At 46.1% G+C, this 16,210-nt stretch overlaps 1 protein-coding gene across 3 annotated transcripts in view; it reads left to right on the top strand.

Moving 5' to 3' along the window:
• Positions 1-16,210, top strand: part of ENTPD1 (ectonucleoside triphosphate diphosphohydrolase 1) — a 206,353-nt gene that overhangs the window by 140,673 nt on the left and 49,470 nt on the right. For all 3 annotated transcript variants that reach the window (XM_068255123.1, XM_068255122.1, XM_068255124.1), the window contains one exon: positions 15,808-15,932. In XM_068255123.1, coding sequence (XP_068111224.1) covers positions 15,808-15,932 — 125 coding nt within the window. The remainder of the gene's footprint in view (positions 1-15,807; positions 15,933-16,210) is intronic.

The raw sequence follows: 16,210 nt of genomic DNA, 5'->3' as shown, positions 1-16,210 counted from the left end.
CCGAGATCTAATTAGTGCGATCACCTGTCATAGGCATCAGCCTAGGAGAGGGATCACTTTATCAGCCTCTCTTGGGGACAGCTCAGGGACAGAGCTGCCCCCCATACAGCGCTGTACTAGATTGCAGCGCTGTACCTGTCATTTCGGAAGTTTTTTTGTTTTTTTTTATAGCCTACCAGCTCTGATCATGGCTGGCAGGCTGTTCACAGAGCAGAACAAGCCCCACTAATCTCCGCCTCCAGGACTTAGCGCTGATCATCGCTAGGTGGTCCTGGGGAGCCACTTTGCGGCCACGGATCGGCATTAGGCGGCCGTAGAGTGGTTAAAAGATACTGGCCCATATGCAAAAGTTTTTCTCCTGAGTTTACTCCTAGGAGAGAATTTTTCATCTTGTATTTAAAATAATTCACTTTGCAAAAGAAAAAGTACCTAAAAGTAGGTAAAGTACCAAAAAGAAGGTAAAGTACCAAAAAGTTGGTTAAAAAGTACTATCAACATGATTTTGAGCATTTTCTTTGCTTGCTGGTGGTGTAAAGGGCATTTACTGACAAATTGTGAAAATATCACAAATATCAATCGCATCACAATGCAACGTAATTCTATTGCAATGGCACATTCACACCTGCATGGCAGTGTCTTTATATTGCTGGCTGTTGGTATGTTGCCCCGCCCTCACAGTGATGCTTAGACTAGGCTGATTAGCTATTTGTAAATCTCTCCACCCCCCACTCTTCTGAGCATTCTGGGAGACCAGGTACATTTTGTACTTACAATGGGACTCTTACCAACCAAACATTCCGCAGAGATCACCTGACAGCAGCAAAGATGTCACCAGAAAGTAAATCTGGGTGAGGAGAATTTTTACAATGGGCAAACACTGACTAGATCATTAAAGAGGAACTTCATCCTACACAAACATAGTGTCATTAAGTTACATTAGTTATGTTAATTAAACTAGATAGGTAATATTACCCACCCTGTTTTAAAAGAACAGGCAAATGTTTGTGATTTCATGATGGCAGCCATCTTTTTGGTTGAAAGGAGGTGGCAGGGAGCATGAGACACAGTTTCAACTGTCCTGTGTCCTGATCACCTCTCCCAGCTGCTAGGCAATGAGAACAACAACATCAGAAATCCCACCATGCTTTGCACAGCATCAGGGGAAAAATGCCCAGGCAGTTTTCTTTGATGGGCGGAGCTTAGCTTCTAAGCAGCTAAAAATGAGGCTTGGAGATGAAAAACAGAGTTCTGATGCTGTGAACCTGTTAAAGAAACACCAAGCCTTTTCAGTGCTGCTGAATAGATTTTTAGTCTGGAGGTTCACTTTAATAAATTAATATTGTAAAAAAAATAAAAAATAATCTGTTTTATTCATTACATTACATTCACTACAGGTCCTCTTTGATCTGTGATCCCGCAGTTTGGGAATCGTTATTCTGGCGGCGTGACGGCGTGTGGAACTGGCCATGCCTGCAGCTCGCTAACGTGACTGCCAGCCGTGGAATTTCTGTCGCGTTTCTGCCAGATAAGTCAGTCGGGAGTCAGGGAACGGTTTGGCGTCACGCGCCGGGCCATAATGAAATGACGCGCGGATCGGATGACGCGCAAAACCCAACATGAAAGTCTGTCGGCTGATTACGTGTGGCTGTGCCCCGGCTGAATAGCGGTGATTAGCATGTTTCCAATGAACTGATTGGCCATTGTGTTTTGGCGGCGTGCGTTCGCCAGCGGAGAGTCTCTGTCAGACCGTCCTGTTACGTGGGATCTCGGATTCGGTATAAGGGGGGGGGGGGGGGAGAGAAAAAAGCATCATTGTGTCTAAATTGTCAACAGGTGCTCTTGCTTGCCTGCCTACGTAGTCCGCGGGGCCTGTGCGTCGCTAATTGCCGTCTTGAGTAACAGATAGTAATTTCCATATTTGAAAAGTGTATTTTGGCTGGTGACGCATTGTATCCATATGGAGATTGTCCTCGCGACTTCACACTGTGTCATACGTAGAGCTGAGCGCGTCGCTGCAGACGTACGGGGCCTGTACACATCCAACGTCTTTTCTCCAGCGTTTAAAAATAGCTCGCAGTATATTCTTATTTCTGCAAGCTGTGGGTAGCATTTCAATGCGTTCCTGTGGCCCTGACTCTTAATGAGTAAAGCAACTTAAAGGATACCCGAAGTGACATGTGACATGATGAGATAGACATGGGTATGTACAGTGCCTAGCACACAAATATCTATGCTGTGTTCCTTTTTTTCTTTCTCTGCCTGAAAGAGTTAAATATCAGGTATGTAAGTGGCTGACTCAGTCCTGACTCAGACAGGAAGTGGCTACAGTGTGACCCTCACTGATAAGAAATTCCCCTTTTTTCCCTCTTTCTTGCTCTCAGAAGCCATTTTCTGCTAGGAAAGTGTGTTCTAGTTGGTATATCTTATCAGTGAGGGTCACACTGTAGTCACTTCCTGTCTGAGTCAGGACTGAGTCAGCCACTTACATACCTGATATTTAACTCTTTCAGGCAGAGAAAAGAAAAAAAGGAACACAGCATAGTTATTTGTGTGCTAGGTACTGTACATACACGTCTATCTCATTATGTCACATTTCAGTTCGGGTATCCTTTAAAGGGAACCCGAGATGATAATATACTTATGAGATAAACTATTATATTTATCCTACTCCTAAAATGCCTTTTTTTAAAGGCTACCCGAGGTGACAAGTGACATGAGATAGACATTGGTATGTACAATGCCTAGCACACAAATAACTATGCTGTGATCCTTTTTTTCTTTCTCTGCCTGAAAGAGTTAAATATCAGGTATGTAAGTGGCTGACTCAGACAGGAAGTGACTACAGTGTGACCCTCACTGATAAGAAATTCCAACTATAAAACACTTTCCTAGCAGAAAATGGCTTCTGAGAGCAGGAAAGGGATAAAAAGGGTCAATAGTTATATTATATATATTAGCTCTGGCATAGTTCAATGAATATGTCATTGAGCAAAAACAATACAACAGTTAAAACTTAAAAAGTAGATTTAAACATAAAATAAAACTCTGGGATATCATTTTTAGGTGAAGGAAGATAGATACAATTGTTTATTTCATTACTTTGTTTTCGCCTCAGGTGTCCTTTTAAGTATCCCAGGGGTTTCTGTTATATTGAAACATTTAGATTAGAAACAGTAAAACATGTAACCTTCTTTGTAATCAGTGGCAGCCTATTAGGTGTCCCAGAGTTAGAAAAAGGTCAATAGTTCATTTATTTTATCCCTCCCTTCCCTCAGAAGTTGTATTTAGCCAGGAAAACTTTTATGGCTGTAATTTGCTTATCAGGGAGGTTTAGTTTATTGCTTTACCTAACCTACCTCCCACTCTAATTCTCCCCCAACCTACTCCTAGCTCTAACCTACCCCCGCCCTATACCTAACGCTACCCCCCCCCCCCCCCCACACACACACACACACACACATGCTTGCCTACACTTAACACTTCAGTTAGTAGCGACTTCAGAGCATCGTTTTCACACTCCCGCCGCATTAAATCTACCTGGAATCGGCCTAGCTGGCTGCCCGAAAATGTAATACGTCCCCCCTTCTCCCTCAACCAATGTCCGTTCACTATAAATTCTCAGCTATCCAGCCGGTGTGACTGCTGGCATCATCTGTTACACAGGGATGACCGCTCCAGCGATACAGGTGAGAATTTACACTGCGCACAGGGGTGGGGGGGTTGTTGGACATTTTACACATGGGTGGACAGCGGCTGGCGGTCCGTCCCATACGGTAAGTGTCACAATAATGAGGGCTGTTACTGCCGCACACCCAATTTTACCACGTCGGAGCGAGATTTTCCAGTGTGCTTGAATGATACATTGTACCGATTTCAGCCCAAAATCAATCGAATCATCCATCAGGCATGCTTGTTGTAGCATTGATTTACATCCAGTTTGATAAAATTATTAAAATGGATTAGCCATCCGGGCCACAAAATCACTACAGCAGCACGGTGGTGCCATGGTGAGCGCTCTCGCCTTGCAGCGCTGGGTCCCCAATTCAAATCCTAGTCAGGGCTCTATCTGCAAGGAGTTTGTATGTTCTCCCCGTGTCTGTGTGGGTTTCCTCCGGGCACTCCGCTTTCCTCCCACATCTCAAAAACATACAGATAAGTTAATTGGCTTCCCCCTAAATTGACCCTAGACTACGACACATACACAACACAATACACACTTAGGCCCAGTGCACACCAAAACCGCTAGCAGATCCACAAAACGCTAGCGGTTTTTGGAGCAGATTTCAGAGCCATTCTAGGCATGTTTAGAGAGGTTTTCTACACATGCCTAGCGGTTTTGGAGCATTTTGGTGTAGCAGATTTCATATATTGTTACAGTAAAAGCTGTTACTGAACAGCTTCTGTAACAAAAACGCCTGGGAAACTGCTCTGATCTAGCGTTTTTCACAGCGGTTTGAGCTTTTCCTATACTTTACATTGAGGCAGAAACGCTTTTGCAAACCGCAAAAGTGCAGCAGGAGGCGCGTTTGCGGTTTGCTAAAAACCTCAAACCGCTGGTGTGCTCCATTCCATTGAGATACATTAGCCAAGCGTTTTCACAGGCGGATGCGGCTGGCGGATCGCTCCTAAAACTGCTCGGTGTGCACTGGGCCATAGACATATGATTATGGTAGGGATTAGATTGTGAGCCCCTCTGAGGGACAGTTAGTGACAAGACAATATACTCTGTACAGCGCTGCGGAAGATGTCGGCGCTATATAAATTAGGCCTGAAAGATAAATCGAATTTAAATCGAAATCGTGATCACCAAGATCACAATTTCGGAATCGTCAAAGCGGCAATTATCGCGATCACGTCATTTTCACATGGGGGAAGTTTGAAGAAGTGTGCTTGGCAAAACTCTGTGTTCCTGTATGTCACATGACATACAGGAAGTATTCTGTGCATTAGAAGATATGTCCAGAACTGATGCAGCTTGGGGGACAGAGGAGGCACAGAGAGACACAGAGAGAAAGAGCGGGCACAGAGACACAAAGGGGGCAAGAGAGAGACCCAGAGGAGGCATAAAGAGGCAAAGGGGGCACAAAGAGACAGGAGGGAACAACTAGGCAAAGAGGGGGAACAAAGCTTGATTGGAAGGAAACCGTGCATCGAACCGAAATCGCAATTTCAGACAGAAATCGCTCAATTCAATTTTTTCTTAAAATTGTTCAGGCCTAATATAAATACTAAATAATAATAATAACAGATGTATGGTCACCTTAAATATTCCTTTGAATGATGACAGACCAGACCAGTCTTTTCATGTTTTCTTTTCATGTCTTTGCTGTGTTTAATACACCCGTAATGGTTTAACGTTTCTATGTAATGTTCAGCATTGCGGGGATATTTTATCCTCACAGTCTGGGATTGACGTGTGTCTCACAGAAATGACATGTGGGCCGCCGGCTCTCTGACCTCTTCCCAGCGTGAGTGTGAGAGGCGCCCGGTACCGCCAGCAGCTTGGACACCTAGGTGAAGGGCGCGCTGAGGGTACAGCGGGCGTTGCTGCCCGCCAGGAGCACAGATGGGCAACGTTCATCCTAACGTTCACCCCGTGATTCCCTCTGCAGGCTCACACTAAAATATTCACCCGATTTTATAAAGCAGTCACCTGCTGAACCGTGCTGGCCGCTACACTGGGGAAAATTACCCAATATATGGTATTATCCTGATTTATAACCTCCTGTCTGTAAAGTACAAGCTCTAGTCTGCAGAAATGCTTAGCTACTAATGCTGGGAATACACGATTCTCTCATCTTCCGGTCGTTTTTCTTATCGTTTTTCATTCCCTTCTATCAGAAATCGAGCGGCAAAACGATCAAGCGTGAGATCGGACATGTCGGAAATTATCTATTGAACCATCTATCTGCTGCAGAAACGTATAGTGTACTCCCAGCATAAGATAAGTAGGTAGTAAAAAGCTGACATATTTTGGACTAGTCCATCTCCTCACGTGGGATTTTCATTATCTCCTTTTATTCTTTACAATAGCACTTCCCGCAAAGGATCTATACAAACGTGCAAGCCGGCCTCCCTGCTTGCACCACGCACACTATTATGGCAGTTGGACTGAGCAACTGCCATTCAGTTAAGTACCTTTGTAAATAAATACCTAAGAATCACCCACGAGGAGATGGACTAGTCCAAAACCCTTCAGATCTGTCACTGCCTTCTGTAATGGCTGGTACACACCATGCAACTTCCCATCAGATAGACGGGGCGATAGATCATTTTTAACAGATCGTTTTTCTGATTGAAAATCCGATCAGGCCTGTCGGAAATGATCTATTCGACCCATCTATCTGACGGGAAATTGCATGGTGTATACCAGGCTTTAGTGACAGAAACCTAGAAAAAAGAAGTGGTTTTTACTCTGAGAAATCTACTTTTTATATGTACAATATGTATTTTAAAATTGTACATTTTTTAGGGATAGTTGAATGAATGTTTAATCTCATTAAACTACAAAGGATTCTGTGTTTATGGCAATTATATAAGGAAAGCTTCAGTTCTCCTTTTAAAGGACAACTGAAGGGAGAGGGGTATGGAGGCTGCCATATTTATTTCCTTTTAAACAATACCAGTTGCCTGGCTGTCCTGCTGATCATGCATCACTATTGTCTGAATCACACACCTGGAACAAGCGTGTAGCAAATGCAGTCAAACTAAAATTAAAAGCTATATACTCACTGAAAGATAGATTGTGAGAATCACCAAATAAAAAAAATTGTTCCAAAACCTATCTCTTACGATATCTGCGCAATGTGTTGATGGGCGATACAGTAAACGTTCTTCTCCTTAAAGGACAACTGAAGCGAGAGGGATATGGAGGCTGCCATATTTATTTCCTTCTAAGTAATACTAGGTGCCTGGCTGTCCTGCTGATCCTCTGCCTCTAATACTTTGAGCCACAGACTCTGAACAAGCATGCAGCATATCAGGTGTTTCTGACATTATTGTCAGATTTGACAAGATTAGCTGCATGCTTGTTTCTGGTGTGATTCAGACACTACTGCAGCCAGAGATCAGCAGGGCTGCCAGGCAACTGGTATTGTTTATAAGGAAATAAATATGGCAGCTTCCATAGGTCTCACAGTGTGGATTCCTTTTAAAGGCCTTCCTAGGTTTTCCCTGCAGGATGTGAGGGTCTGGCTGTGGTCCTGACATCCTGCCGAGTGTGGTTTTTATTCCTGGTAAAATAATAATCAGTTGTGCGATTTTTCAGCTATCTGCCAGCACATCAGCGCTGTCAGCACGAATCGCCATATAAGGCGCCCAGCTCCCGCGCTGCCTTATTGTTCTGTTCCAGCGGCGCGCTAGACACCCCGCGCCGCTCAGGCCTGTCATAACACATCACCAGCACCGCGCTCTAATGTCCGCGGACAGCGCTGAAGACTTATCAGGCAGCCGCGTCTGCAGGCGGCCGCACAGACATGACTTCTGTGTCTTTCTTCCCACATAGTGAATGCGGTGCATGGCTGCCTTTACCCCTGTGAGGAGGCACCAGAGAAGACAGCAGGGCCTCTTTGTTTAGGGCAGGGGCTAGGAAACTTTTTGGCTGAGAGCCATAAACGCCACATATTTTAAAATGTAATTCCATGAGAGCCATACAATGTTTCAAACTAGGACAGTAGTGCTCACGTCTCTGTTGCTATGGTGATGTGTACGCAGTTGATCCGCCGGGCAGCGGAAGTGTCAGACACGTCTTCAGCTTCTCTTGGGTTTCAGCAACATCAGCAATTTCCCAGAGAGCCAGACAGGAGAAATACCGACTAACAGCTTGTACAATTAGCTGGCTGACTTGGGGGTTGATTCACTTTGTAGGATGAAATCCCCGCACTATGGCCCAATAGGATGCCTGTCAAGTGACAGACAGCCTTTTGGGCCAATCAAAGTGCAGGGATCTCGTCCTACAAAGTCACTGGAAATGACAGGGTCCAGAGTGGGACAATTGGAGCAGACGTTCATTTTGGGGGGAGAGCGAGTAAGTTAGTGATGCTACAGCAGTATTGTGCCTACTTTGAAAATCTTACTTGCGCTGCCACACTAAGCTGTGCTGCTTGAGCAGTGTAGATTAGTGACTCAACCCCTAATGATTTGTCTGTGAGCCAGATGTAGCCATCAGAAGAGCCACATCTGGCTCCCGAGCCATAGGTTCCCTACCCCTGCCTTTTAGGCAGCTGAGCCACAAAGCATTGTCTGTGTTTGCTGTATCCTGCCTCCCGCTCCAGTCCCCTCGCTCTGTTAACACCCAGCACTAAAGCTTCGTCCACCGGTCACGTCAATGAAGCCTTGATGAAATTTGGACGCCGGTATGTCCTCAGTGTAATCGGCTATCAGCAGTGCGCATAATGTGAAATGTGGGTTATCAGCAGCAGCACACAGGTGCGTTGCTGGACACTGGTTATCTGTGGCGAATAATGTGAAATTTCGGTGCAGCGCGCCGGTTATCAGCGGCATGACTGTTAAACTTCGCTTCCGCTGATGTCACCAGGAGTGTACTGCATAGGCCCAGTATGGTCTGTGCCTGCACAGTACACTCCTGGTGACCTCAGCGGCAGTGAGGACACGGAAACAAACGCAGTGGTTTTCCGACTTTAAAGTCTGAAATTCCAGGAGTGAACCGGAGGCGGGCCGGAGCATTGGGGAGTGGCTGCGCGGGCACAGGATGTCTGCGGGGGGCGGAGCATTGGGGAGTGGCTGCGCGGGCACAGGATGTCTGCGGGGGGCGGAGCATCGGTGAGTGGCTGCGCATGCACAGGATGTCCCACGGGGGCGGAGCATTGGGGAGTGGCTGCGCGGGCACAGGATGTCTGCGGGGGACCATTAGAAGCCCCGGGTAACTTCAACTCATTTTCCTCCGACCCCCCCCCCCCCTACAGTATCCCTTTAAGACTCTCCTGTGATGGGTCATCACAGGAGAGTGACACTTGGGAACATTTAGACACACAAAGGCACTCAGGAGGTGGAATTGTAATTAACTAGACTGAACGGTATTACCCTATGTGGAGTTCATATGTGTGTTTCAGGTCTGGAGAGCGCAGCAGTAATTTTGAAATAGATCACTGAACATCGGATCTTCTGCAGCAATCCTAGCGACTGGTGAAAGTTTCATATAAGAGTTTGGGAACTGTGGCGCAGTATCTCTGCATTCAAGATAAGGCATTACACACACACAGTGTTTCTCTCCCTCCTGCCTCTTCTCCCTCCCTTTGCTTGTAGAGTCATGAGATACAGGTTGGAAGCTGGAATGATTTGTCTGTTATCTGTCCTCATAGGAGCAGCTTGCTAGCAAATAATGCTAGGTACGCACGATACGAATATTTACTGTCAGGCCGATTATTTCCAACATGTACGATCTGATAGAAGTGAATGGAAAATCGTTCGAAAAATCGATCGGAAATCAGATTGGACATGTTGGAAATAATTAATCTGACAGAAATTCTGTCAGAAAATTGCATCCAGTGTACCTAGCATAGGGGTTAAAGCATGCCAGCCCACTAGCCGAGTACATCTGTAGGTAACTTTTTTTCCATAATGGCACCATCATTTGGACATTCTGCTCTGCTCAAAAGCCTCTGAGTTCTGTTTGTGATGTTTACACTTGGTTCCTATCATTGCTGATCTAGTAAGCCTTAATTTTATCACCTGAGTTAGGCATTGATTTTGGTCACTTAAATGTGCCCGCCGGCCATTGTGGCCCTCCAAAAATTTGAAGCTGAGGCATCTTCTAAGGGGGGTGTCCACGGCTGCCCCCCAAAAGCAAAGATTCCCTACCCATTTGCACATTTCATCAAACTGCAAAAGTATGCAAACTCATAGCTCCCAAGTGTCCCTCTTTCCTCCTCATTTGTCCCTCTTTCAGGACTTTGTCCCTCTTTCTATGTAAATATATATATTTCTCTACTAAAACATTTGTTAGATTGACTCTAAACTTTATTCCCATTCTTTAAATTGATATATTACTAATTTTAAAATGTTAATATGAAGGAAAATGAAGCAGAATAGAAAGGACCAGTGTGGTTTGAGTTATAAAACAACATATTTTTCTTATGAAATCTTTATAGTATGCGTGATTAGGGGTGTGGCAGGGCGTGATCAGGGGCGTGGCTTAAGTGTCCCTCTTTCTCATCTCAAAGAGTTGGGAGGTAGGCAAACTGCATGACTTGGGAGCAACGACATGGATAAATGAGGTTGTTCCTCACGTTACACAGAGAGGGGTTGATCTGTCTGCCACATGGGATGGATGGCTGTCTAGTAGCAGTGGTCCCCTCACGTTACACAGATGTCTGCTCTGCTGGAGGCTGGTCTCACATCTGTGCTCAGGCCTGACAAAGGGGCTGAAGTCTTCTCACTGAACTTGGGTCGTGACCGGGTCACTTTAATGGCCGCCCGCTTTTAATATTTCCACCCAGCTGCGGCCCAAAACAGGAAGCTGATGCCAGAGATGGCTGACCTCCCTAAAAGTGACTTCAGTGTCTGCGGTGCTCCCCTGAAATGCCCCCTTGTGATCCCCCCTGTGCCTGAGGACAGCTCGGCAGGCCTTTCCTCCAGAACAGGCCCGGCACAGTCCCCTGCGCACAAACGCCTGCTGTCACTGCGAATGTCAGGCAGAGGGACAGTGGACCGTTCTCTGGCTCTTAATGCAGATGAGGCTGGAGAGGAGCTGGGGGCGGCTCAGCTGTGTAAAGCCCCCCCTGTCCCCAGCCCTCCTCATTCTTCACCCGCAGCCGGGAACGTATCCAGACGGAAAGAATGTGCTTTGCGAGAGGCAGTGAATGGCGCGGATTGTTAGTATGGGCAGCGCCGTGCTGCAGGGAATCCCGGCTTACACTTGTGTGACATAATTGCACCGGAAGGCCGGGGTATTGCCCCCTCTGCCTCCAGCCAGACTCGCTGCTGTCCCTGCAGAGCACTGTACCGAAAGTTCCCAAACTCTTCCTGCGTTACCAGAACGCTGTCCAGGAAACGTTCCCCGCCTTCCTCACAGAACCGCTCTGAAGAGCTGCACGATGCAGCAAACTTACCGCCTTTCCCACGAGATATCGCTCCTTATCGTATTCTCATTTTCTATGACCTGGTCAATGGGAAAAAAATGCTATAGAAGAATAGTGTCCTCAAACTTTAGCGCCCTGATGCCTTAACTTTTTTCTCTACACTCTTAAAGCAGTAGGATCAGCCATACTATTCCAGGGGAAAAAAAAACACATATATATATATAAGTAGATAAATACTTGATCTACTTACATAACACATGTATTGTACTGTCCACGTTTTGATTTCAGTGAACGTTATATAGTAAATGACGAGAATTCTGTTCCTGGTGGGGGCCATGTCTTTTGCCCACAGACTAACTCGTGATGTAATTTCTGCCCTTTACTTTTTTTCTTGTCTACTCCAATCGCTGAGTCGCCTCAGCCTTGCTTGTAAACACAAGTGAGTAGGGGATCAGGTTTCAGATAAGCAGCTGGCAGGGAAATAAATGGAAGAGGAGGAATAGATTATAGATAAAAAGAACCCCCAGCATGCAATTCTTTGGCACGGACTAATAAAGGGCCAGTGCTCCTTAAGTATGTGATAACTCCAAATCATAACAGCAGAAAAAGTTTTGAATGCAGGATTAGCATCTTTATCACTTAATACACTTAGACCAGTTGCTGTTGAAATTAGATTTTTATGGTGACGATACCGCTTTAAAGAAAGGCTTGTTCACACTAGGGGCGTTTTTAACATTTTTTTAAGCGCTGGCGATTTTCAAAATCGCCCTGAAAGCGCTTGTTCAGTGTTTCTCTATGAAAAAGTTCACATCTGAGCGGTTCGTTTCCGATCCGCTCAGAAAATCAGTGCATGGGCCATTTTTGAGGCGATTCTGCCTCCATGGAAGGTATAGGAAAACTCAAAACGCTCACAAAATTGCTTTTTGCAGCGATTGCGTGAGCGTTTTTAAAAATAAAAACATAGTGTTTATTCTTTCCGGATCAAAGGGTTCACATCCTGACGTCAAGAAGTGAAAAAACGCAATCGCTTAGAAAAGCGCTTAACTAAAACGTCCAACGAACAGAAATAGCAAAAAAAAAAGGCGTAAAAAACGGCCAACACGGACAGACAGACACGCAAGCGGAATGCAATGGGAACAAAGCCTCAAAGAGACTCTGTAATTAAAAAACCCTCTGGGGGTACTTACTTCCGGACGGGGAAGCCTCCGGGTCCCTATGAGGCTTCCCCGACCTCTGAAGTTTGGAGGAATCCAGCGCCGGCTACCCCGATTCCTCCCCCGACAAGCAAAGATTTATTTACCCCTCTGCCATCCTGCGCAGGCGCAGCACAGGCTCTTCATACGGGTAAGGCGAATATAGCCGAGCCTGATCGTATCTCCTCTACTGCGCAGGCCCAAAGTCCTCGCGTCTGCGCAGTGGAGCAGATATGATCGGGTTTCGCTATTTCCGCCTAGGCTGTATAAAGAACCACTAGTGCGCCTGCGCAGGATCACGATAGGTTAATACTTACCTCGCCGTGGTTCTGGGGCTGCGGTCCTGGATTGCCGGAACACCAGAGGACGGGGGAAGCCTCCTTAGGATCCAGAAGCTTCCCCTTCCGAGGTAAGTATACCCCAGAGTTTTTTTTGTTTTGTTTTTTTAATTACAGATCCTCTAAAGCAGCGCTTTTCAATCCTGTCCTCAAGTACCACGACCAGTACATGTTTTGCAGAAAACCACAAACTTGCACAGGTGAGGTAATTAGTGTCTCAGCAGAGCTGATTAAAGCGGATCCGAGATGAAAAACGAACTATAACAAGTAACTTGTCTATAAATCTTATCTAAAGTTTACGTAGCAAATCTAGCTGCAAACAGCTTCAATAGAATATGATTATGTATTCCTGTGATACAATGACAGCAGCCATGTTGTTTGTAAACATTGCACAGAGCTTATCTGTATCTTGAGCCATCAGCCTAATCCCTCCTCCTCCCTCCTCCCCTCTGCCTCTGAAATCAATGGCTAGTAACACCCCCCCCCCCCCTCCTCCTGCCCAGACTGAGCTCCCATGAGCCCTTGCTACTGTCTGAAAGTGCCTTGGCTCTCTGAAAACCTGTGGGCGTGGCTTGTTTAGTTTATAGGCTATTAGAGTATTAAAGCCAATGGGTGCCGTTCAAAAAAAGAAAAAGTCAGATACTCACCTAAGGAGAGGGAAGGCTCGGTCCTAATGATCCTTCCCTCTCCTCTCCCGGTGCCCTCGGTGCTGCGCTGGCTCCCCCATTCGCGTCCGCCGCTGCAGGGACTTTGGAGGTCTTCGGGAGCACTCGGGCTTCCGAAGACGGGCCGCTCCATACTACGTACGCGCGAGTGCGTCATAGACGGCGCTCGTGCATGCTCGTGGGAGCGGCCCGTGTTCGGGAGCCTGAGTGCTCCCGAAGCCTTCCGAAAGCTCCCTTCGGCATGCGGAAGTGGCAGTATTTGACCGAACTGGTCGAAAAATGCCACGGGGGATCCTGCGCGGGACCGGGCACCGGGAGAGGAGCGGGAAGGCTCATTAGGACCGAGCCTTCCCTCTCCTTAGGTGAGTATCTGACCTTTTCTTTTTTAAAACGGTAAACATTCACTTTAAAACAAAAACAAAGAAGTATTTGGCTTGAGGAATGCCTTATAAACAATAGGAAAGGAACACAATTATGCAATGTGTAAAAGTTCATCTCGGATCCACTTTAACTACCTTTGTGGATTTCCACAAAACATGCACTGTTGGTGGGCCATGAGGACAGGGCTGAAAAGCCCTGCTCTAAAGGACACCTGAAGTGAGAAGACTATGGAGGTTGTCATATTGATTTCCTTTTAAACAATACCAGTTGCCTGGCTGTCTTGCAGATATTCTGGCCGCAGTAGTGTCTGAATCACACACCTGAAACAAGCATGCAGCTAATCCAGTCAGACTTCAGTCAGAAACATCTGATCTGCTGCATGCTTGTTCAGGGGCTATGGCTTTTTTATTTTTTTTAAGAGGCAGAGGCAGTCTTCCTTGCCAAATGGTATGGTAGTAAAAGTTGTACTTTATTTTATAATAGCAGTTATGTTGTTATTAAAGTACTGTTTGTTTATTGAGTATGCTTTAATGATTCCCATGCCTTGCGTGCGATGTTCACTTTGGGTTGCCCCCTTTGTGTCGGTCTTTTTATTCTCTTTCTGCTGATTGCTTTGCTGAATATAAACCCTGGCAGAGAAGGGACATAATTCTTATTTGTCCTGCCAGAAACTTGTGAGCAGATAAAACAAACATTCCAAAATTAGGAGTGAATTCTTCGCCTGCGAAGCACAATGTAGCTGATGAAAGACGGTTCTCTACAAGACGGCTCTCTTATCGCGGAGAATTATGGCTGTCCTTGTGAGCGCGCCAGCGGGGGACGGCGGGTGCCAAATGTAGTCGGCCCGAAATCAAGGCTGTTTTAATAACTGGGCAAAAGAGAGTGTTTGCCGGGGTCCCACTAACAGCCCGAGAGCTCATTATCTTACTTAGCTGATTATCTAATGCTGGCAATATCATCGTACAATCTTTGTGCAATCACACAGGCTAGATGGTTCTCAGCCGAAGCAAAAAACGTTTGCTGAGCATCTAGCACAGGGGCAGGGCCGGGCCGAGGCAGAGGCTGAAGAGGCTCCAGCCTCAGGGCGCAGTGTAGGAGGGGGCGCACAACACATTCAGCTGTCATTCCCAATTGTGTTTGAAGCACTAAGAAATAAGAAAAGGGCATACATAGCAGTGACTGCAAGCCAGATAACTAGAGATTAAGGTGGTGGGGATGTTGGGGGCCCTGGGGCGCCTCTTAATCTAATAGCAATTAGTGTGTGATGGCTGGAGTGGGAGGGATGGAGGGGCGCACTTTGCTGTCTCAGCCTTGGGTGCTGAAGGACCTTGTCCCGGCTCTGCACAGGGGTGTCAAACGCAAATACAAAGTGGGCCGACATTGAACACTGGGACCAAGTCACGGGCCAACCACAATGTCTAGTGGCCTCCTCTCTCCCTTATGTTCCCTGGTGTCTAATGCCTCCCCTCCCCTATACAGTTCCCTAATGTCTAACAGCCCCCCTCCTCTATACAGTTCCCTGGTGTCTAGGGGGCCCCCTCCCTCCCCTATACAGTTCCCTGATGTCTAGTGGTACTCCGTCCCCTATACAGTTCCCTGGTGTCTATGGCTCAAGATGCAGATAGGCTGATGGCTCAAGATGCAGATAAGCCTGCCTCTGTGTAATGTTTACAAACAACATGGCTGCTGTCATTGTATCACAGGAAGAAATAATCATATTCTATTAAAGCTGTTTGCAGCTAGATTTGCTGTGTAAACTATCTAAACTTTACATAAGATATATAGACAAGTTACTTGTTATAGTTAGTTTTTCATCTCGGATCCGCTTTAATGTCACCTCTCAGGTACGCATGATCACGTTGGGATTGTTAATAGCAGGTGGCTAAAATCCTACGCCACATCATGCTTAGGCAGCCATAAGTGCGGTGTAGGATTTACTACACGCGGTCCCCAGAAGGTTAAAGTGACCTTGTGGTACATCTGCACACATGCTAGATTCATGGCTGAGACCACCCCAAATTTCCTCCTTGGTCTAATGTGTCAATGAGGCAGTACACTTCAGTACCTCCACCACAGCCCACCACTAGGGGGAAGTATTCATTTTTTTCATCATCTTTGCGCCTCACATCCCTTTCAAAGCCCTGGAATCCTTACAGTGTTTTTTTTTCTGTTTTTCTCTTCTCGATAACAGTTGTAAAACAGAAGACATGGAACAAGAAGGCTCTTTTCATCCTCGGAGTTCTCTTTGTTTTGGGCATCGCCGCTCTGGTTGTCATCGCAGTCCTGCAGAATAAACCTCTCCCAGAGAATATCAAGGTGAGGCAAGTCGCGTGTTACACCGCGGGCAGCGCAACGACGTGCTGGGGACATCGGGACGCTCTTACTAAAATTAAAATTTTAAAAAATGAAGGAGAAATTTACAATCTATAAATACATGTTCCCCAAATAATGTCAGCTGTGACGGATTTCTACATTTTCTGTTACTTAAAGGACCACTGTTGCGAAAATCCTAAAATGTAAAATATATATAAACAAATAAGCAGAATGTTTCTTCTCATTTATGTCTCATGTCTATGTATTTATCATGTATCGTG

The sequence above is a fragment of the Hyperolius riggenbachi genome, chromosome 10, assembly GCF_040937935.1.
Source record: "Hyperolius riggenbachi isolate aHypRig1 chromosome 10, aHypRig1.pri, whole genome shotgun sequence".
NCBI classification, from domain to species: Eukaryota; Metazoa; Chordata; class Amphibia; order Anura; family Hyperoliidae; genus Hyperolius; species Hyperolius riggenbachi.
This window is presented reverse-complemented; position numbering and strand designations above follow the sequence as displayed.